Genomic DNA, 24,052 nt, shown 5'->3' with positions numbered 1-24,052 from the left:
TTGACACATGCTACACAATGTTCAACTATCTGTGGGATAAGTAGAAGACAGGTAGATAGATGCTAGATAGATGGTAGGTAACCATGATAGATAATAGATGATGGATGGATGGATGGATGGATGGATGGATGGATGGATGGATGGATGGGTGGACAGGTGGATGGACAGATGGACAGACAGATGATAGATAGACAGACAGATAGATAGACAGATCATGTCATAACAAAGGAAGAGTTTTTAATCCACTCTATCTCAGCCAGTTTTCAGCTTTTATCTTACTTCTATTTAGGGCTTTGAATAACACAACAAGGCACCATTTTAGACAAAACTAGGCTACAATAGAATTTGCCCATGCAAGTTTATATATAAAAATAATTGAAGTGGAAGGTGCGTTACAAACAACAGACCTCTTGTATCTTTAGATTCAATATCCATGTTTCAGTAAACTATGGCTGAGAAATACTGAAGGGAAATCTCATAGAGATGAAAATATGCAACACGGATAGCTTTGTTCTTTCCTTCCATTATTCCCTAAACAATGTAGTCTAGCAATGATGAAGCAGCTGATAGTATTGCTTGAAGCATTGTTTCAGGTGTTGTCAAAGATCTAAAGATGATGATTTAAAGGATGCAGGAGACTCTGTGCAGTTCGTGTGCAAATATTTCAAGGAACTTGAGCATCCCTAGATGTTGGCATCCTCTGGAACCTAGAGTTAATCAGTCCCAAGGGTGCTGAAGGAAAGGAACTTAATTATTATGAAGCATGTATCTTAGGTGTTGGTGAGAAATGACTGTGTCTGAGGAAAATGAGTACAGCTTTCTAACTTAGAATAAATGTGCGAAAAATAAGCGGGGTGTCAGATGGCTTTATCATCTTGAATTTGTTTGAATTACAATAAACCTTGAAATTAATAGGATAATAGAAGTGGTCCCGTGCAGCTTAATTCATTAAAAATGTTTTAATTTATTTAGTGTGTGTGTGTGTGTGTGTGTGTGAGAGAGAGAGAGAGAGAGAGAGAGAGAGAGAGAGAGAGAGAGAGAGAGAAAGAACATGTGTAGATGCCATAGCCCATCCAAATGTGAAGGTCCTAAGACAAATTGCAGGAATCAGTTCTCTCCTTCCCCCACGTGGGTCCCTTGCATCAAACTCAGTTCCTTAGGCTTGGCAGCAAGTGCCATTACCCACTGAGCCATCTTGCTTGCCTTTAATCAGCCCGTGACTAGGGTCTGTGTGAAAACAGATCCATTCACAAAACAAACAAACAAAATGAGGACATGTATGTGTTGATGGACAGCCTATGCATAACGCATTTGGATACTGATGCGTTTGGAGAAATGTTAATGGGTTTTGCTTTGGGTTCACCGGACCTGCTCACAGGTCAATGGTCTACCGTGGGATACTATGCCATCACATTGTTTTGGATTCTCAATGCTTACAGGTAGTAGAAAGAAGTGTTTGAGCCCACTGTTCTTTGAATTCACCATTTTTATGCTAAAGTACAAAATTGACTTCAGGGTAGCTATTTTAAGAAGGACAGCATGACCAGTGTACTATAAATTTTCCACATAGAAAAAATTGTCTAAACTTTGGCCCAAAATGTAGAATTTCTGCCCAAGCCAAGAAGTTGGGAGAATTTTAATTCTGCATTTTAGTTAATTTTCATAATTACTTGAAAATCTGTTCAATGTGCTATTATGCATCTGAGGGAGACAGGCAGCAATGAGCACGCCACACTGAATGAATGGTCAACTCTTTGTTTCAAGTCCTTCCCTATAAATAGATGAAGAAGGGGGGAGAATTATTGGTTGAGACCATTAGCTATTTGCATGTTTTGTCGGAGGTGCCAACAGTTAATTATGGCCTTACTGGTGTAACTAGAGGTATAATTAATCATTCAAGTAATTGTTCCTCCTTAAAATTACAGCTTTGGGTGCAGAGACCTGGCAAAGCTGAAAGTCTTAGGTTTTGTAGAGTTTCTTCTGTGACAGTGGGACCAGCTCCCTTATGGAGAACTGCTTGACTGTCTTAAATAAGACCCATGTGTGATTAGTGCCGCACTAGAGTCTAGCACTGTAGCTTCAAATCAAGCCATGGGAAAACTAAGGTGCAGCCATGTAAAAGACAAAATAACAATAGACTTTATTCATAATCTGAATTGAAAGAAGATACTAGTCTCTCTAGTCTGTAAAGAAGGTTCTAGTGAATTAGTGTTCAGTTGCTATAAACAAGGAAGAAGTAGGCATAGTGGGAAATGGCAATCTCTTGAGTAATTACAAAGATGTAAATTAGAATGACTGGAAGGCAAAACCCAATTTTCCATTAAAGTGGAAGATGTGGTGATATGCCATGGCTAGCATTTGGCAGGACATAGTGATGGGAATGTACTCATGGGAATTACTCAAAGCAAGAGTAATGCCTTGCTTTGGAGAGAGGGGTGATATTGGGCATTGAACCCAGGACATCACAGTTGGAGGCAGGTACTCTGCTTATATCCCCATTCCTTTCTGCAGCTGACTTACATCTTTCCCAAAGGAAATGTGAAATGTGGCCAGGCATGAATCATTAACTGAAATCATTAAAATTATTGTGGCCTCAATACCAACCTTACACTCTTTGGGGGAATGTATCAGGGAAGAACCTTGAGGTGGGGAGATATCTCTTTACAAAGTTAGCAGCATATTACTGGGAAATAGCACACATATTCAATGTTCAATGTCTTCAAAGAAGGTATAAAAATGGTAAATTAATGTGATAGGATATATATGTATGTATTGTGTATACACACACGGTTGCTTAAAAATAGATGTGGAAATTACAGGAATATAGAGGGAAATGAGGCAAAAATAATAAAAATAATAATTCACTGAAGCCAAACTATGAAATCATTTTTGAATGAATTTTGGGGGCTTTAGAGATAGAGTTCATTTTGGGGGACAGAGGTCCTGTAATGTAAAGAACAGAAGTGATCTAAAGGGCTTGTTAAGTCTAGAGCATTTCAAATGTCATCTAGGATTTACATTCTCAATGCAGCATTTGAACAACATTCCTTAGTAATGCTAACATAGGTAGTGTGTAGGAAACACCTGTGGCAAGCATCTTGGTATGCTGCAGGTTGGGAATATTTCTAGTTCATCTTTGTGGCCATGTTTTCCCCCACGCACAATCAAATATTAAAGAGGACTTTTTCAAGCATGTAGTAGACCCTTCCAGTTAATAATAAATATGTTCAGCTATACTCGTGAGGCCAACAAACTCCATGAATGTGTATGTGATTTCTCCCATAAAATGAATATGCTTGGGCAAAGCCTGAGTTCAATTGAGATATGGCCATGCAGGCTGTAGGTTGAGCTAAATCAGTAACAAAACATTCAGTACCCACTACTTGATGTTCAAACTCCACCCCAAGATTAAAAAGCATCTCAGAACACTCACTGCCCTAACTGGCTGCAGCAGAACCTCACACAAGACCCCTCCATGCTCTTTGTATGCTTTCTTCAGTTGGCTTCCGGGGCGCCACAAAACCTTGACCATCCTTCTACTATCCTTGTGGCTCCTTCTTGGTCACCTCTGCTATTCCTTCTGGCTTCTCTTTCAGGGCAGGCCCATCTTCTCACACCTATCCACATTCTCCCATGGTGATTTCAACAGTCTCAGCACAGACTTACAGCACCTGAATGATGTAGATTCTCTACCCAGAATATCTCTCCTAAAGCCCAAGCTCTCATGTGCCCTACTTGCTTGATCCCTCTCAAATATCTATTGGTCTTCACAGACTCAACATATCTGAAAGTAAGCCCACATTCAGCCACAAAATCTTGCCCCAGCAGCCTTCCCATCTCAGTTATTGACAAGTCAATTCCTGGGTTTGCTTAGGCCATAAACCCTCATATTCCCTGACTCATTATTTCTTCTCTCTTCCATGATAAAACTCCACTGCCCTTCCTTCAGAACGAACGCAGAGCAGAAGCCCTGTGCCCAGTCCTATTGCTGCCAGACTGTGTTTAATGCACCTCTCTGGTGACTGTAGGAGCATTCTCCTTTACCTCCCCCCATTTGTGCCAACTGGGTGACCAGCTCAGTCTGCTCTCTCCACAATGCCTGTAGTGACCTTCCAAGGCCTAAATTAAATGCCATAATCTGTGTGCTCAAGTCCCTTAATAGCGTTCATCTGACCTGAAGTACAAATTAAAGCCTTTCCCCTGCCATGAATCCCGGATCTAGCCCTATGACATCTTACTAGGACCATGCTCTGCAGTCCGGTCACACTGGCTTTCATGGCAGTCCTTAAAACACAGCATCCTTTTGCTTTAGAGTCCTTGTAATCACGGCTTCCTCTTTCTGGAAATCACGTCATCTCATGTACACATGCTATTCCCATTCACTACATTTACTTTTTTTTTAAGTGTTTTGTTTTGCTGCTGTGGTGTGTGTGTGTGTGTGTGTGTGTGTGTGTGTATGTTCTTAAAAAGGAATGTAATCAATATAAGGGAAGTTCTTGTTGCTGTCTCCTTTTTTTCTTATTTTATATCACAGTGGCCTAGAATAGCACTTGGCATAGTAACACTGCATAAATATGTTCTCTGAAAGAATAGAACTGTAAGGTCACATGGTGACAGGCATCATTGAAGACAGTCATTTCCTGTGTTAATTTCATTTCTACCCAAAGAGATATAACTCTCTAGTAATGTTCTTTAACTGCTGATAAAATCTAGCATAATTTTTTTTACTAAGGAACAGACTTGCTATTGCACCTGGAGGAAAAAGGAGGAAGTTGAACACTTTTGCCTTGAACCATAGTCTAGAAAGAAGGTCTCACTTGAATGTCTCCAGCAGGCAAAAATTTAAGACCTATCTGTTTAAAAACCAAGCATGGAATCATTCCTGGGCTCCAGGGGTATTTCCCACATGCCCAAATAGGCACTGTAGGGAAGGTTGGGGATTATGATGATTAACTTGGAATCTTAAGTGCTCTGGTTACACAATAAAAGAAAGATTGAAGCAGCTGGGAAAACATCTGGCTGTTCTTCCTCTTTCCATCTTTCTATACTTTTGGCTTCATGATTCTATCAAATTAAAGGCACTCAGTGAGTTACTTCCTTTCCTGCCCTAAGAATCACTCTTATTACCATATGTCCATATCTGAGTAAGACCTGGCTGCATACAGCAATTCCTCAGTAAATCTTTGAATAACCAATGAATGATCCAGAGTTAAATAAGATTCTTTACAAATCGGAGAGGCTTAGTGTAGTATCAACATAGGTTTGAGGTAATAAAAGTATTAATTAACCAAGTGATTTTGCTCAAAAAATTATGGAAGATCTCATGTTTTTATCCATTTGAGAGCTAGAAAAGAGATAGCTTCTCTTCTATTTACCCCCCATCAAAGCAGTCTGAGAGGTAGACAGGTAGCCCATACAGGGTGTTAAGGACCAAAGGAAGATCTGACTGAGGTCTGAGTACCAGCTCCATGCAGTTGCATGACAAAGGTGGCTTTCCTAACCCACAGTTCTGACCTGCACAGTGAAGGAGCTGAAGACCTGATATTTATGCGGACTTCTGTTCCCATCTTTTAAAAATTGCTATGAATTCCTCAGAAAAAAAGGAATGTCTTTGCCATTTGCCCTAGTCTTCTTCAAATGACAACTTTTGGATATTACCTAAAGATTTTATCTATTAACTAATTAGTTTAGAAATGAGTTCTTGTGTAATTGCATAGGTTGGTCTGGGATTCTTAGATTCAAGCAACCCCCCTGTCTTATTATAACCCTTTTCCCCACATTGGTAAATGGAGCCAAAATCCATGTGGATCATGAATCGAGTCCAGCTGTGACTGGTTTGACATACTTCCACGTGACGTCACTGCCTGGATAAATGCACTGGTTTCCTGCCTGATCCTTGCAGATTCAGGAGGACAAGCATCCAGCTCCCTAATTTCTTATATGCGAAATGCAGAAAGTTGTTTCCAGATTTCATCCTAAAGATGATGTCTCCCTTGGCTCTTTACTTTGCAGATTTTTACCACAGCCCTTGATAGCTGCTTCTGTATCTTCAGAAATAGACACGCAAAAAATACCATTGGAGTTACTGGAAAAGAAATCACGAGCAGGACAATTTCAACAGTGTTCTGTTGAACAGCTCAGCTCAATAGAGCTGTAGCTAGGATAGAAGGCTTGGGAGCTGCAGTGCAATTACATTTTTTAAAATAGTAGAGAACAAAACCTAACATCAGAATTAGATAAAACAATAAACAGACAGAAAAGGGTCCAAGAGAAGGTGCAGGAAACAGACCCACTTGTTCATTCTCTCAGGCATCCTATAAAAACACTAAACTGGAAGCCATTTGTGTCTGCGGAGGACCTGGTGTAGACCCATCCAGGCCCTGTGCATTCTGCACGTCTCTGTGAGTTCGTAAGAGCCTTGTTCGTGTTGACTCCTAGGGCCTTGTATTCTGGGTGTCCTCCAATCCCCTCTGTCTCTTACACTCTTTCTGCCTCCTCTCCTCTTCCCTGAGCCCTGAGGGGAGGGATTGGATAAAGGTAGGCCATTTAGAGCTGAGCGTTCCAAGGTCTCTCACTACCTACCTAACATCTGGCTGTGGGTCTCCATTTGTCCCCATCTGCTGCAGGAGGAAGCTTCTCTGACAATGGCCGAGCAAAGCCCCGATCATATTTACTGTATTTTAAGTAAATACTGGCAAAGAAAGAACAACAAAATGCTAACAGCCCATCAAACTGAATCAACGGTGCCAGTAAGCCCAGTGATGTAGAGACACACATGATTCTAGAAGTCTTCACTAAATGTTTATGCTGACCATTCTTTTTTTTTAAAAGATCGGAAAATAAATCTGCTCATTACCTGGCTGATGTCACTCATCCACGCAGCCTTCTCCTGGCGCGAAGGTGCTAGCAAGACCACAGTGAACGGGGCAGCGTCAGGAGGCTCCACGGCGATTTTAAAATCCAGATGTCCGAACATGTGACCAGGACCTTTGGCTTCCGCACACACAAACCAAACGATCGCATGTGAGTGCAAGAGACGTGAACAGTGACTCCTCCCATCTGGCCTTACGAACTCGGGACCCACATGCATTTGAGTCCAACCTCTCATTCCAGCACCGTGCTTCCAGGGCATGCAGAAGGAAGGCCTTGCTCATCAGCTGGTGGAAGAGCGGGGGGCAGAAGGAACCTCGAAACTAACCTTCCCAGTTGCGTTTATTTTCATTTCTTTCATATATAGAAATCCTGATTTAACTCAAACCCCCTTTCTTTCATTGCCTGCCCATGAAAAGGCTCCATCAGGAGGCAAACTCTGCAGAACATTAGTTCTCACAGACCGTTTATCAAGGCTCTCAGGTTAAACAGCAAATTTCCCCGGGCATCCCTTCCACCTCCACAGATAGCCCTTCTTAGCTCTACAAGGTGAAGATCTGGGGTTGGGGATTTAGCTCAGTGGTAGAGCGCTTGCCTAGCAAGCGCAAGGCCCTGGGTTTAGTCCCCAGCTCCGAAAAAAAAAAATAGATGAAGATCTCCAGAAGTTTACTATTTTATTCCAACTGTTCCGAGAGATGGGATATCACCTACTGTCATCATCACTTGTGTCCGGCTCCTCGATCAACGTACACTGAATGAGGGAGAGAACCCCACCTGTCTGGAACCAAATGGATTAGAGATTAGAGACGTTCTGCTTTGTAAACTTGACATTCAGGTTGCCATGGGGATGGCAGCTCTGCCTCATAAATAATTTTCCACGGAGTTCAAAACTAAACAGAACAAATACATTAAAATCATTTAACTTTAGTGAGATTCTCCCCACTCTCCCACTCTTGGCCTCGTTGTTGATAAAATTTATTAAACTCATTTAGGGGAGACTAGATGGGTCCACAGTGACTTCACAGAACAACCACAGCCAAGCTCAACCATGAGCTGGCCTTAGAAAGTAGAAGGCCATTGTCATGGGGTGAGTAATACCTTAAAAATTGGTTTTATACTTTACATACCGTGTGTGTGTGTGTGTGCGTGTGTGTGTGTGTGTGTGTGTGTGTGCGCGCGCGCGCGCGCGCGCATGCACAGGGCAATGCTACTTCACATGTGAGTGGGAAGAAACTGCTGAGAATCAGTTCTCTCCTACCACATGAGCTCTAGGAATTGAATTCAAAATACAGGGCTTGGTGACAGGATCCTTTATCTGCCGAGCCATTTATCACACAGAAGATAAATAAATAACAAGTGGGCAAACTTTTCCTATGAAAGGTCAGATAGGGAACATTCGGGGGTCTTTGGGTCACATCATTCCTATCCTGACTACTCAGATATGAGATTTTAGTGTGAAAGAAGCCACGGGCATGAGTGGTTGTGTGCACATAAAATGTTATCAGTAAGAACAGGTACTGAGCTTTAAGCTTACTGCTCCTGACACACAGTGAAATAAAATGGCAGTTGCCAAATATTTCACCAGTACACTGACTGCAGTGACTGGACAGGGTTTCTATGGCCCGGTAGTTGTCGAGTAATAATTTTTCCTAGATTTTGATTTTAAAAATACATCTTTACGATGAAGCACACTTAACATAAATTCCTATTGCCTTGACTCCAAATGACGACAAAACGGTTGCCAGAGCTCTTAGGTGCACACCACCTCTCCCTGTGTGTTCATACACAACTGGCACTGGGAAGCCAGACTCAAACTAACCTCAGTGTCTCTTCAGTGCTGAGAAGACAAATGAAATCACCATGAAGGCTCATACCTTGAGCAAATGAAGCTTTCCTCCTGAACTTCGGGTACAGATCAGAAAGTGCTTCGTGAATAAGAAACATTGTCTCTCGCCTTCCTTTTTCAAAGACAGGGAGCCCAGGCGGACTTTACTGAGTTTCCCCCTCTCCACAGAAGGTACTTGGATAAGAGAACCTGGCGATTACAAAAGTGAAGAACAGTGAGAAATTAAAATTCTGGTGAGGACCATGCCCTTGGCAACAAACACAAGGATCTGCTTCTCGAAATACCAAGGACATATTTGCTGTGCCACCGGAACAAACGAATCTTCTCTATTCTAGCCGAGGAAACAGTGTATTGTATTTTAAGGGACAAACTGTTCCTAGCATTGTTATGAAACAATTTTGACTTGACTCTTCATCTGTAAAGTGGAAAATAAGTTTGAAAAAATAATACGTCAGATCGAATTCGAAGCATTGATGCCATTTATGATCTGATTATGATTATAAATTGAATAATTATAGATACTGTGATAGTTTGATCAAAGTAAGTAGATCTTATCCTTCCTGAGGCAAACAAAATAAAAAGGGATATTAATAGTTTACATTGCATGTTAAAAATAGATGGTGTGATACATGTATACTCTAAAAATTCATAAATTATGTAATTTGATGCAATTTAATTAAGGACTATATTAAAGGAAATCTACTTAAAACTATATCTAAATTAGCTGTGAAACAATGAACCCCATTCTGTACAACTAATACATACTAATAAAAGAGAAAGGGAAAAGTATGATTAGGATGCATTTGTGAAACGTAAATAGAGAGTAAGCCACATTGAAAGGAGAAGTGCCATCTATTCAGTGTGAGAGATGCCCAGACTTCCACAGCATTTATATGGTACCGGAGACTGCCTCTAACCACGTGCAGTCTACACACTAGTAGAATCATCCCCATCTGAAAAGGAAATTCCAGTCTTTTAAATATCAACCACAAAGTACCAAGATTACTGCAAACACCTTAGTTCTAACTTCTGAAATCACTACAGCCAGTAATATCTGTTTATTCCATCACCCTGTGCAGCCCAACACAGGCTTTCCTGAGCCCACAAGAGCCACAAAGTACATAGTCCATCCTTAAATATTATTAGCGGTATCACCCAGAGAAACAACCTTATTTTTCCTTCATGTTTTCTGAGTTTCTTAGTTTTTTTTTTTTAAAGTGAGCACAGATTAGTTCTATAAGTGAAGAAAATACTTGTTTTTATATAAAAAATGAATACCCAAGACAATAAAACTATGTGAGTCACAAAACCCACAAGATTAATATTAATATATAAATGTTCTAAATCGTATCTTTCCGTTAACAGAGCTGGGAAGGCATGCAGGACCCAAGACTCCGTGTCCTGATCTCACATCATCTATTTAGGTGAGTGATTAAGTGGGATGCATGACAGACAGAAAGTAGGTAGTGATGCTGGGCTTAAAGAATAGCAAGGAAGCAGTCCTGGGGGAGGGAGTGGGAGTGGGAACAAAGGGCCAGGGGAAGGCTTGACTCCAGGGAAGGGTTGGACAAGAGCAGAGTAACTGAAGGAGGAGAGGTGGGTGGGAACAAGATGACAGACAGCTCATGTGGCAAAGATTTAAATTGGAGAAGGAGAGGAGGTGTGGAGAATGCAGAAGGCAGGAAGGTTAGAAAGCGTATGAGCAAGTAATTGCAGCAAAGGGTTGGAGCTTATGGGACTTGGGAGATGGAGTTAAACCCCTTCTGCATTTTACAAATGGGGAAACTGAACCTTGAGTTTAAGTAACTCTCATAAGGTTCACGGCACAGTCAGACAATGCAGTAGATTGAACAATATCAAAACTGGACATTGCAAGCAATTGGAGGGACTAGGACAAGAATGGTGTCACCTGCACCCCAGGCTGTCCAACTCATAAGGACAGGTTGGTCAAGGCTGAATGGAAAGGGGACACCAGTGTCCCGGTGGACAAATGGGGGTCACAAGTCCATTTTCAGAAAAGCCGTAACCAAGTCAGTGAAAACTCTGTAATAGCCTGTTCCTGGGCACATTTAAAAGCAATTTAAGTAATTTTGTAAGTCAGAAATTACAAAATTTATGGTTAGCACATCTATTAGCAATTATTGTGAATTTCAGCTTTGAGGTTTAAAAGAAAGTTTCCTTGGCAACCACACACTGATATGTTAAACTCTAACCATTCACCGAACAGGAGACTATCTGCATTAGATAAGGACAGAAATCTATTCAACTAAATTAAAAGCGAAGGACCTCAAGACACTTTGGTTTATGAAATAGAATGCTTGAAATGTGTCCTAAGTTGTTTCTGCCACCTTTTATCGTTTGTTTGACATATTTCAACATGGCCATGTGACTTCCAGAAAAGATTCCTCTCTAGTTAATGCAAATTAGACAGATAATTGGTATTACAGAAATGATACTGCATCCTCTTTACCAGACCACTACTGTGCCTCTGTCCTTAGCATCCCAAATCCTGGGTATCTAACAATTGAGGTCAACTGTGGAAGACTTCTTATCCTTCCACCATTAATGCCCATGGAATGACTTCTAAGACTGGCCGATGTCTCTGTTCTGAACTCTGCTCACCAGTGAATGTATGAATAGTATCTTTTAGGCTTTGAGTTTAGTATCTGAGATAGTAAAGCTATCATGCTCTCTGCTCTACTCTAAGGTCCTTACTGAGGACCTGGGGGACTTGTTTTTCTTGGAAATCATATAAAGTTGAAAGCTGTGTATAAGTGCAAATACCCATATACTGAAATAAACCTTACATCACCCATTGGAGCAATCAATAAAAATACTAGAACACCAGTAGTCAATTTAGTAAGGAATAAAAACCCTTTTAGTTTAATGAATAATACTTTTTAAAAATGTGTTTTGTGGGTGTTAAAAATATTTAGTAAAAGTGCTAATGGAGAAATTAAAGAAAAACAGTGCAAATTTTCCCAATTATCATCAATTACTATCTAGCTTCAGATGAAGTTCTAATGTTTAGAAACAACCTTTATTGAATAACCCCTAAAGACACAGCAAGACTTCAATAAAGCAACTGATTACACTGTCCTTATCACCATAGTAACATCAGGGCAGTTGTGGCTGACCCTGCCTTAGCTCTAACTGTTATAAGTGACATAAAACAGAATAGGTAACATTCAGACATGGCTCCAAGGGAGAAGCAGGATATGACTTTCACTTCTAAAGTTGTAATAAAAACTGTGACTTGTTCAATGCATGTGACCCTCAAACATGTTTCATTACTTGTGCATGCGTGTGTGTGTGTGTGTGTGTGTGTGTGTGTGTGTGTAAGTATGTATGTATGTATGTGGGGGGGTAAGACTCAAAGAAATCTAAGTTTTATAAATACATTGAGTGCTTGTGGATAATAATGCTGCTCAATCAAAAGTATGTCGAGAAATTGTAGGTAAGTAAGTTACAGGAAGGTTTCCACCCATTATTAGATCTAAAGTACACATTAATTATGAGACACTTTTAGAGAATCCCAAATAGAAGAAAAATATAAAATAAATAGCTTACAATCACAACTTCAATCAATAAGCTATTCTGTCTACCTGAATGCCCCCTTTCCCAGTGACTTTAACACTAGACAAGGTGAAGCATAAGAAGTCTGGAATGCTGCCTTTCAGACCTTGCTGTTCCTGGGAGAGGGAGGCATGCAGACAGGTGCCTTTGCACAAAAGCACAGAATCCCTGATGCATGGGCAAACTGCCTTGGAAACAGAGCGGCTAGTCAGCTCAAGACTTCTTCTCTAACCTGGGCTTGCTAGGTCAAGTAGACCTTTCATAGGCACAAAAGAAGAGTAGAGCTGTCCCACTCCCAGGAAGAAGACTGCACCGTTGAAGGCACAGGCAGGTAATACACCATGAGGCAGGAAGTCAGCCATCATGGCGGCAATGTCTGCACAGAGCAGTAGGACAGGAATTGGAAAGGCCTGGTGATGTCAATATTGTATTCAATCTGCTATTACCTTAAGAAAGGTTAGTATATAATGCAAAAAAATGGCAAAGGAATAATTTCTAAAATATGCTTCCCAACTTTAGCATATTTGTAGTGTCTCTCCTTGAAAATAAATAACAGAAAACAGAATGGCGTGTGCTAAACTTTTCAAGTATGCCATGCAAAAAATTATAATAATGTGGACTGCATAATGTCTTATTTGATGAGGTAAAACATATTTTAAGCAGCAAATTATGGAAGCAAACAGTAATAGCTTCAAATGATGTTGGCACACCATGGCCAGAAGCAGCATTAATGATTAATTCAAGTTCGAAATTTAGGTTTCAATCCATACTAATTTCAAAACTATAAAGATATGCAGCAGGCCATATTGATTGCTCAGACCCAGCACACAGAGCATGCTCTCCTCCCCTAAGACGTCTAAGCACTTGGAAGCATCTTGGGGTGCGGCTAACTTCTTGTTCTTTGAAATAAGAGCTGAGGAGGGATATGCATTGTCAGTCTGGTCCTTCTCCAAGGCTTGTGACACGACCTCATCTCTTCAAAAGATTAATTAATCAGGTGTTGCCCCTCACAACACACACGGAATACCTACACCGTCTCCAAAGCCTAGCAGTCACCACTCCATCTGGTAACTGGAGTTACCGATTGGATCATATCATATAACATGACATCACGTGACACTGACTGGGGAGTGCAGATGAGAAAAAGAAACGAGCGTCCGCTGTTTGCACTTTGGATATTGTCCCTGCTCTTATGTGCAAGAGTTTTGAGAAATGCCAGTTTCTCCAGAGCCTTTCCCTGGACATCATCACTGCCCTTTCAATTGGCCAGACCGACCTGTCCTCCTTGGAGTTGTAGAGAATGTCCGGTCCACTGAGGAGGAGAGTCCAACCAGAGTGTGATTTACTGTGGCACTCGTGATTTACTATTATTGTGTTGCTGTTTTTCATGGCCCCTGAAAAGAAATAGCACAGAGGTGGGCCTCAACCACAGCCTTGGTCAAGGCCACAGCGGTGTCCTGCATAAACTGCACCAAGCACACAGGCCTGCTCCAGAACGTGTCCCTGGATCTGCCAGAGATACCGTGACAGACGCACAGATCTCGTAAGTGGAGGGCCTGATCAGTAGGTCTTACCTTGTCGGATGAAAGTCTGACTGGTGTCTAGCAAAATGTCGCAGCCCTCCACGATCATCCTCTCAATGGCGAGATTTTTCCGTATGTTCTCGGTGTCGCTGACTTCGTCGTGCATCACTCTGTCAGACACAATGGAGACAGGAGAGGGGAGGAGACAGTTGTTACTGCTCTAACAGGTAGGGAAGGAGAGCTACCTGAGACGCGGGTAGGAACATGAATGGATCTAGCTGAGACAGTACCATAAGACGGACCTCTAGGCTTCAGCCAGTCACAGCCCAAAGCAAAGCCATACTGTGTGAACTCATCGCAAAGGGGAAGTGGACCAGCCATCAGCGAGTGGCAATGATTGCTTTGGACACAACAGGAAAGAGCCCAGCATTCCACAGATGGCTTCCCTTCCTGAACATTGAAGTGTCATTCCTTGAGGGCACTAAGTTAGAGGTGGCTGCACCCCTGTCCCCTTTAATCTGAAGAGCATTAATGACAACCTGCCTGTTCTCCAGCTTCTCGACAAATTTGAATACAAAATGCAGCAGAAAGTCATTTTTCTATTTCGATTCAAACAAGGCACAGAGAACATTTGCAAACTTAACCACAACATTCCTGATCTCAACTATAGAAATTCACGTGCTATGAGAACTTTCCAAAGACATTTTTTTTCTTGACGAAAATGAACGTGCATGGTAATTCAGAACCATCTCTTTCACTCCATGATTAAACAAGATTGTTGGATCTGTCATTCGCTTCCTCTCCCATGAAACCTCCATTACCCTGGTTCCCACAGGAGGATTCCATGCTCTCATCCCGACTCTGAACCCTTTCCACAAGTTCTCCACATACCTGGACAGTTCCTCCAGCTTTGACTTAGCGAACTCCAGACTTTTCCTCTCCACGTGTTCATGGGGGGTGTGAGCCAGGAGTTCGTGCAGCGTGATGATATACCTGGGGATCTAAACACATCCATTGGTGAGTAGAAACAAGAGGCCATCTCTACAGGGTCACCTTCCACAGGTAGCTCATCCCTACCCTTATAATTCTGATGGTTTTACTGATTTTTAAAGGAATTCGTAAGCATGAGTCATGCTTCAAACCTCATACACCAAGGAAGTCTAAACCAAAAAATGCAAGGGAAGTTGGTCATAAAGGGAAAAACCTAGTATAGAGGAGCCATTGTTTAAGTTTGTACACAACCATGCATGTTTGAATCAAGGTCTCTCCAGACCGAGTAACAGGGAAACAAACATGGCTGTCCTGGGGCCACTTGAATCTAGTTTTAAAGGCATACTGTCTGTTTGTATGCTTGTTTAAAAATTGACCGCCCTGACAATGCTCTCTTTAACAACTGGAATCCAGAGGGATATTCTGATCCTCTTCTGTCACACTTCACCCTCTAGCAGTGAAAATGTTGGTGGACTTGGCTGTTTATTTGTATTTCCCATTACAGTTTCTGTAAACGGCAAAACTCCACCAACTACATGAGACATCTAGTAAGCCAGAGGAAGAGGTTTAACTCAAGTTACAGAGACTCAACAAACCATTCTCCATTTTGTGCTCACAAAATAGCCTCTTGGAAAACAGGGAGTTAGGTTGAAGAAGAGTATGTGAACACCATTTTCTGTGGACCTGGGAGAGCTCTGAGCTTTGTGGACACGGCCACTGCTCCAGCCAAGCAACTTCTCCACTTGGCAAGCAAGGAAATAAAGTCCAAGGAGGTCCAGTAACTTATCTAAGGCCGACCTCCCGGGAAGTGGCAGGACCAGTTTAGATCTCCCCTGGAATCTAGGGTTTCCATCTACACTTGAAAGAACCTCTGAGAACAGGACAGAGAAGCAGCTCCCCAGAGCTCTGTGTGGAGGCCTTCCCTTCTGCCCTTAGAGGTGGTGGTGCTATCCGTGGACAAGTTCATCACTTGTGTGACCATCATAGGAGCTATTTTCTGGGCACTCACAAGTGCCTCCTTTTGTGCATTCACACAGACAACAGCCTGTGTAGTCAGCACAGGCACTGACTACAGCTCAGTAGTTGAATCTGGGTCTTAGGAAACACAGGCAGATGCCTTGATCGGAGAAGGATAGGAAATATAAGAATTCTCACTGTACAATGGACAAAGGAAGATTTCTGCCTCTGTTCTATAAACCTCTCACCAAAGCATCCTTTAATACTAGTCCGCGTGGAAAAGACTCCCGGGATCTAGGTGCTTATTAAAAGGCCTTTTGTTAGCACAATCCCGCCATGGTTAAAACCATGGCGAAAGTCCTTCCACAGAAAATCAAGCAATCAACAGCTAATATGCCCATTTTGTCTTAGCAAGAGTCAGGAGTGGGAGGGCCTCACTACTTACTATGCACTGAAACCCCACAAAACTATGTTTAGTAGATAGCTTCATGCTCCTCCTCCATCAAGTTAAATCTATTTTAAAGAGTTCTCTGGCTAAGGTTCAAGTGAATGGAGCTGAATTCAGTCACTGGCCCCTTCTACTCTCTGCTACGGGAACAAATAAACGCTGGCTCTCGCTGAACGTAGGCGAAAGAGGCCCTGCTAAGAAGAGACTGCAAAGAACTTGTCAAGAGCTCGCCGCAGTTCCCAAGACGCATCGAACAGCAGCTATTGATACGAATCCTATTTCTACTTTCAGTAAAGGAATAAATCCCCGTCACGTTATAGACTTTAATCTGCTTGCTCTCCTGTTCTAGCTAATAGCTGGATGGAACAGAGAGTGACTACTTCTTGGAGTGCATCTCGTAACATGGTTCTTGGAGCAGATGTTACGACTGGCTTACCTATGGCCTTTCAACACATGCACATTCAAATACGCAGGCGAGCACCAGAAGACAGCTTGAATAGTACCACTGAACCACCGTGTTTGCTAAATAAAAAATGTAATGGCTCTGTTGCTTCTATAACAAATTGCTTGGTAACAACAGGACTTACTAGGTCTGACTAGTATCACCCCAATTCTACAGTCTCTCCTCATTTTGATAGTTCAAGGCAGCAACTGACTTAATGAAAAAACCCAAAATGTCAGGGATGGAGACCAGAAGCAGAGCGTTTGTTTCTTATGTGTGAGATCATGGGCTAAGTCCCCATTACAAAAGGGGGGGAGGGCATAAAAATGTCACTCTGTCACCTGCTCTCTTCCATCATCAAAAGCTACAGGCTAAAAGCTCCCAAATCTAACACCTCTGGTCCTCCCTCTGTCCCAGCACCAGTCTCTCCCTCCATATTTAAGCCCATGAAAATGTTTGGGCCAAAGGTTCTCAGGCAGCATAAAGAAGAGTCGTGTCTTCCACTGTCGTCAGGGCATGAGCGTGGGTCTAGCACAACAAGGAACAAAGTCAAGGCTTGAAAGGACTACTGCAGTTCAGTGTATGCAAGGAAAGAAGCTACGTCCCAGATCCTCTGAGGGAGCAAACACCATCATGGCTACTTCATCCAGTAGACAAGGAACACTAGGACTGGACAAGCCCAGTTTAAAAAAAAAGCTTTTAAGTTTCTGGAAAAAGTATTTCTAATTGTTTTAGACGGTTTCTCCTTGGTGAGAAGAAGCCCAAGGACAGACTCCAAGAAAACCATGGCCCATGGTCTTCTGTGCTTGGATTATTCAAAAAAAAATTTTTTTTCATCCGTTCATCTCTTGAAATTGGAGTAATTCTGGCTGAATTCTACAAGTTTCAAGACACTTCCAGAGAAATGGGCCTCAGGAACTTAAGCTTTGGGCCACCTCCCCGTGGAAGAAGGCAAAGATCCTCAGTATCTGATCCCTCAACAAAGGTTTAGGGTTTAGAACTACCACAGTCTGGGGCTGAGGATGAAGTTCGTGATAACCCTAGACTCCTTACAGTGTGATGTGGTTACCCAACCTGAACGGCTTACCTGGGTCAGAGACCTGAAGCTCTGTGAGATAAGCAGAGCTCGGCTGTCCCTGAGCACTGGGACAGCTTCAGTGAGAGAGAAGGCTAAGTAAGACAACAGGTCTCACCAAGAAGGCTCCAAGCTCTTCTCGGACGTGATTGGAACGATTCCAAGTGAATCAAGTGCTTAGTCATGTCTAATGGACTTAAACTCTGCAGGATGAAGGATGGAGGAACAGTGGAACGTTCCTTCAAGGCTCTGCATTCAACTACACTGGGGTGCCCTGTCCATAGCGCAGGTAAAGCTCTGCCATTTAAAACCCAATAGGATCATGCCTTGGAGAGTTAAAAGGCACAGGGAAGAAATGTTTGAGTACTGGGAGCTTCACGAGCCTTTAACTCTGTGTCCACCTGATCTGGATGCAGTTTGGCACTGAATCCTAACCTAGAGGTCACACCTGAAAATGCAAATCGATTCACAGAACAGAAATGTATCTGTGGAGCACTTCACTGCCACTAAAACCTGAAATCCCTACCTACAGAGTAAAATAAAAGCTTGTCTTCTTGGGAAATATTTCCTCAGAGAGGGAAAGAATTCAAGCAAAATAGCTCAATGTCATATATATTAATATTAATATATATGTATATATATTAAGTTTCACTACACTTAAGTTTTTTCAAATGCAGCCTTTTGGTTTTTAAAATTCTTACTGAACTACTACCGCCACTTCCAAGGTTCCAAACAGTACTGACAAACCTTAAGACAAACAATTACGGACCACAGAAATGGTTTTTTCCTCTCTGAGGCTCCAAAATGGTTATTCGGGGTCAAGCTGCCGGCCGAGAGAACAAAGTGCCCCACAGTGACTTAACACACATGATCAGGAGAATCACTTTAACACATGACAATTTGGAGGCCTCCCCAAAGGCCCCATAAATTCCACAACAGGAACACTCAATGCCTTTCCAAGAGATCAGAATTCACAATTTGCAAAAGAACAGGCAACTCCATGCACATTTGAGGGGCACTTCAAGAAAGAGCCCCGAAGGCAGGAAAGAGCACACAGGTGCTTCATACTGGGGGCCTCCATAGTCCCCAAGAGAGAACATCAGGGTACAGTCTGCTTTAAGAAGGGCCACATGACCAGGCCCCCACAACCTCCGGGTCTAGTCAGAGCCTGCTGGCTCTGGGATCTCATAACCTGCAGGATTAAGAAAGCCTTGTTTTGTTCTCCAAAGCACAAGCCAAAAGAAACCCAACAGTAATCCTGCTGCACTCAGGGAGGAAGGGTTGAAAAGAGAGAGACTTCCCAGCAGCCACTCCAGTCCCCTGAGAACCCTTTGCATAACCAGCATAAACCAGTGTATCTGCACAGAATCCTATTTCTGTGAGCCTAATAATATTTTTAAACATGCTGGAGGTGGAGACTCCATGAAAGAGGTCTGTGTGGAATCATTCTATAAAGAGCATTTGCTGCTTAAAAAAAAATCATTCCTGAATTATTTGCCTCAAAACATGCCTGCTTTCTGGGCTGGAGAAGTAGCTCATGGGTAGAGTGCTTGCTTACCATGCTCAAAGCCCTAGTTTCCATCCCTAGCACTAGGAAAATGCCAAAATATTCAGTTTCTTATGTACACAGGACAAACAATTGATGGCATAGAGTTGGTAGCACTGAGCTAGAACCAAGGACTTAGAAGATGCATCCCAAGTGATTTACCTGAAACATAGGGTAGGTCAAGAATGTCTCCAGCATCCTTCCCTCACAGGCAGGGTTGCCTTCATACTGCTTTAAGAGCTTGTCAAAATCTCTATTTTGCTTACAGTTGGCAAGTACTTGGAGGCTGTACTGATGATTACGCACAAATTCTTGATAAATGTTGAGCATAGGCAGCAAAATATCAAAGAGATCAGCTGGAAAAGAGAAGGACGCATGGCAATTTTTCCTTGCGCTTAGTGAGTTACAGTAACAAGTACCTCCCAGCACCACATGGCTCAGGGCCCTAGTTGTCCTGCCTAGGGTACAAATGGGGTAGAATTTTGCCCTGCAGAATAAGGTGACTTCAGCCCCACATTACCTATGACAGACCAAGGAAAAGCATCAGCGGCTAACTATTGAGATGTGGCCTTGTACGGCAAGATGGATTCCCAGTGTCTGAGTTTCAACAGTGAAGATTCATAGTCAAAGCTGAATAACAATAAGAATCTATGTCCTTAACGAGTGACTTACCTAAAACCAAAGTGGGCCAATTTGCCAGCCTTGCCTTTAGACCTTGATGGAATATTTCATGAAGAAACATGATTGTTTCACTATAAAAAAAAATAGAAAAACAATACTGTTTAGTAGCATAAGGTATTTGTTCTGTGAGGAGCCCATATGCTTATACATGACAAACTGGCCTCATAGGCCCTCCAAAACTATGTACTCCCCAATAGCATGGACCACGTGCCTGCCTCCTGCAGCAATTTCTCGTTTAGCCTCAGAAACCCAAAGGAAACAAAGATGGACCCCAAAGTCAAACAGTTAGGAAGCTCCTAATTGGCTTCTGGATAATATTTGTGGTCCTGTGCTCTTAAATTCAACATTTTCAGGAGAGCTTTACTCCCCCGGCCCTTCAGACAAATTCTAAGCAAAGGAGTTTCCTCTATTAAGAGGGGCTGCTCTTTGCTACATTGCAACCTAGCAAACTGATACATTCACCTCCCTATGTCGGTGCCTGAGTTAGAAAACAGGCGAAACAAATGTTGTACCTAATTAGGAGCAATACATTTTCTTGCGTCTAAGCTCTGCTGAAATCCCGGATAATTGGCCAGACTGGGCTTCCTTTCAAGACTAGGAAATCTACACTGTAGTCCGGACATCAAACATGGTGTAGGGCCACCCACTGAAAGTGCACCCCTTCCCTTCTCCACCTAGGACCAGGGGCTGTAAACAGTGGCGGGTCTGCATGAAGAACTGCCATCTCAGCTTCCAGTCAAGAGGTAAACAGTGCTCGCCTGGCCGCTCGCCTGGCCGGGCTCCATCTACATTAAGCAGTCCTGGGGAAGCAACTCATATGGCCTGCCTAAAACCAAGGGCCACACGGGTGGATGCCTGCCATCAGAGGGTGCCGGTCACAGTCTTACCCACACCATCATCTACGAGTGCTTGGATAACTGTGGTCAAAATGCTAACTGCACTGCCTGAGGGAGACTGAGGGAGAGCAACTTCAAAGAACACGCACACACACACCCCCCAACATGGTTTTGACTTTTGAATCGTGTCAGTATATTGCCTACTCGAAAACAAATAAATAATCAGAATTTCAGTAAACACCAATCCTGCTTTTCTCCACTTCTTCCTTTGTCTTATTTTTCTCCACAACATCGGTCACCAGGTAATCTACTACAGAATTTAGTTTATATACTGCCCATTTCTGTTCTCACATCAGAATATAAATGTCATGAAGACAGGGATTTTTCTGCTTTGTCCCCTAATTTATCCTCAACAAAAAGGTCACCGCAAATACTTACTGCAGAAATAAATTCAACAAGGACTCTTGGGACATCTTAGTTTCTATGCTTCTTAAAAGGCTTCTGTATAAATTGCACATAAAGACCCATCGATCACTCAGTCTCTTTCGGCTTGCGAGAGAGAGTATCTTCCACACATGCACGCCCCAACACAGTGACAAGAACGCAAATGTCAAACAGAGTTACAAACTGAGAAAATGAGCCATCAAGATTGTAGGGAAATGCAAATGCAGACTAACAATGCCATTCGAGGATCCCTTCCTTACTCCTAACATGAGAACCACAAGGATGGATCTGTGAGACCTAATCTTTTCAGGCTACAGGAGGGGCATTTTCAAAAAGTACTAATGGGCTCTTCCCAGACTACTCATTTATGCAAAGACAAACCTGTTGAGGAAAATGCTGCTGACATCATCGTGGCTAATGGGGGGCTTCTTGGAGCTGGCTGCCATGCGCAGAGGCCTGAGGAAACCGTTCACCAGGATGTAGAGCTGGTGCACATACTCTGACTCGGCCTCCACCATCGTGAAGACGATCTGGTTCCTCTTCCTCATGCTCTCGGCATGGGGAGAACAAATGTAGTCCTGCACGATGGTCTTCCACTTCCTCCTGCACAGCCACCCTCTCATGAAGCTCTGAACCTACACAGCGAGGGAGGGAAGGAACCCGGAGATGGGAGATGAGACCGGCTTTATACCTGAAACCGGATGCAAGAAGCAAGCGCGTACCTAATGAACCATATAAATGCCACCCTTAAGATGATGCACTGAGCACTGACAAGTTGTCCCCAAGTAACAGGCAAAAAATGATTTTAAACACTTCATCTTTTTCTGAGACATTTACAAATGTCTTCAGTAGTTTAAATGCATTAGGCTTATTTATGCAGAATATTCTATTAGCTAATAATATTCCAAAACTTAGCTAATATATTTAAATAATAATTAAAGGTTTGCTTTTAATAAAGAGTCATATATATGTACATATATATATATATATGTATTTGTGGTTAATATAAAATTTACCATCTTAATACTTTTTTAAGTGCAAAAGATTGACCCCAGGATTTTACACATGCTAAGCAAATGTTCTACAATTGAGCTACATGCCCAGACCCACCTTTTAGAAAATGATTTATTGTTTGTTTGTATGTGCATGTGTGAGTTTATATATGTACATCATGTATGTGCAGGAGCCCACAGAAACCAAAAGAGGGCCATGTCTCCCATGGAACTGGAGTTGCAAAGGTTTGTGAGCCAGCATGTGGGTGCTGGGACCCGATCCTGGTCCTCTACGGGAGTAGTAAGAGCTCTTCACTACTGAGTCAGCAGCGGTCCAGCCCCATTTAATGACTTCCCTCTACACAGTTCAGTAGTGTTAGGGGCTCATAGTTTTGATTTTTCAACAATTTGCAAGATCTCTATTCTATCATATTGAAACTCGACCTGTTAATGAACAACACCATAGATACTTCTCTCCAGTATACTTTCTGCTTCTGTGAATGTAACTATTTTAGAAACATTGTTTGCATGGATTCTTCAGCTAGAAACATTGTTTATACAGACTCTTCTGCTAGAAACATTGTTTACATGGACTCTTCCGCTATTGTCTTTCTATTCCTGACTAATTTCATTTAATACAATGTCTCCAAGGTTTACCCGCTGAAGCATGGGCCAGGATTTCTGTGCTTTCTAAGGGTGATACCGCATTATACATTTATCCTATTCATCTCTGGTGAGCATTTTGGTTGCTCCCACCATTGGCTGCTATGAATAGTATTGCTTTGCACACGGCTATGTCAATATCTTCTCAAGATGCATGTCATTTCTTCTAAAATACACCCAGAAATGGAATTGCTGAAAAATGCAGTATTGAATTTCACCGAGGTGTCTACCATTTTACAATCCACGTCACACCGTTGTCCCAGTTTCTCCATATCCTTGCCTAAATGTGTCGTTTTCTTGCTGGTTTTGTTCACAGTCGCTGTCCTAATGAGCACAAGGTTCTGGCCCATTGTGGTTTGGATTTGTACTTCTCCAGTGATTGGTGACCTTTCCATGTGTGTGGTGGCCATTGGTGAAACATCTTTGAATAGGGATCTACTCAAGTACTTTGTCCATTTTAAACCAGCTGGCTTTATTTGTGGATGCTACATTTTGTTTTGCTTTGCTTCTTTGATTGAACCTAAAAAGTAAGTGTTGAGATCAGCTGGTCCAGTCACTCCTGTGAATGAGTAATCTGAGGTTTCAGTTAAGCCACGCAGCTGGGAACTCGGCAAGCAGAGCCACTGTCCTTTTACAGGAAGTTGTTAGAGTTCCTTAAACTCTCGGCACCACGTGGGCAAGACATATGCTAGCCATTTGCGATGACGAACAACGTAAAATAATAATTTAATATAAATTCTCTTTTATAGAAACCTCATATAGCCCTTAAAATCAATTTAAGTTTTCTGGCCATGATGGGGAAAGTGGCACATCTGGGAAAGTGCACTAGATTGTGTGGTTTTACTAGTCAGCAAACACTGGCCTAATATCTCTCAAACGTCCCAGGAGCCGAGGCACCCAAAGCTCTGCCGATTAACCAGCAGGGTGAACTCAAACTCCAATCCTCTGTTTCCTCAGAATGGACCCCCAAAAAAGAAGTCCTCTATAAATATAAAAATGACAGGATAAGTAATTAGGAGGTGGCACTTTAGAGATGACAGATTCAGCAAGGAGGCATATCCTGTGGATATGAATCACAGATTCATAAAAGCTTTAATTTCCTACCTGATCCCCTGAATACAACTATTATCTGGTTAACATTGCTGTTTGTATCTCTTTCATGC

At 42.3% G+C, this 24,052-nt stretch overlaps 1 protein-coding gene across 1 annotated transcript in view; it reads right to left on the bottom strand.

Moving 5' to 3' along the window:
• Rasgrf2 (Ras protein specific guanine nucleotide releasing factor 2) overlaps positions 1–24,052 on the bottom strand; it is a 213,167-nt gene that overhangs the window by 100,626 nt on the left and 88,489 nt on the right. The window contains exons 5-12 of the mRNA XM_032897050.1: positions 21,616–21,869; positions 19,946–20,025; positions 19,436–19,629; positions 14,707–14,816; positions 13,867–13,985; positions 8,745–8,905; positions 7,582–7,648; positions 6,857–6,993 (exon numbers count right to left, since the gene is read on the bottom strand). Of these exons, the coding sequence (XP_032752941.1) occupies positions 6,857–6,993; positions 7,582–7,648; positions 8,745–8,905; positions 13,867–13,985; positions 14,707–14,816; positions 19,436–19,629; positions 19,946–20,025; positions 21,616–21,869 (1,122 nt within the window). The remainder of the gene's footprint in view (positions 1–6,856; positions 6,994–7,581; positions 7,649–8,744; positions 8,906–13,866; positions 13,986–14,706; positions 14,817–19,435; positions 19,630–19,945; positions 20,026–21,615; positions 21,870–24,052) is intronic.

This window comes from Rattus rattus, chromosome 3 (genome assembly GCF_011064425.1).
Source record: "Rattus rattus isolate New Zealand chromosome 3, Rrattus_CSIRO_v1, whole genome shotgun sequence".
Lineage (NCBI taxonomy): Eukaryota > Metazoa > Chordata > Mammalia > Rodentia > Muridae > Rattus > Rattus rattus.
The sequence above is the reverse complement of the archived record's forward strand: the minus strand, read 5'-3'. Positions and strand labels throughout refer to the sequence as shown.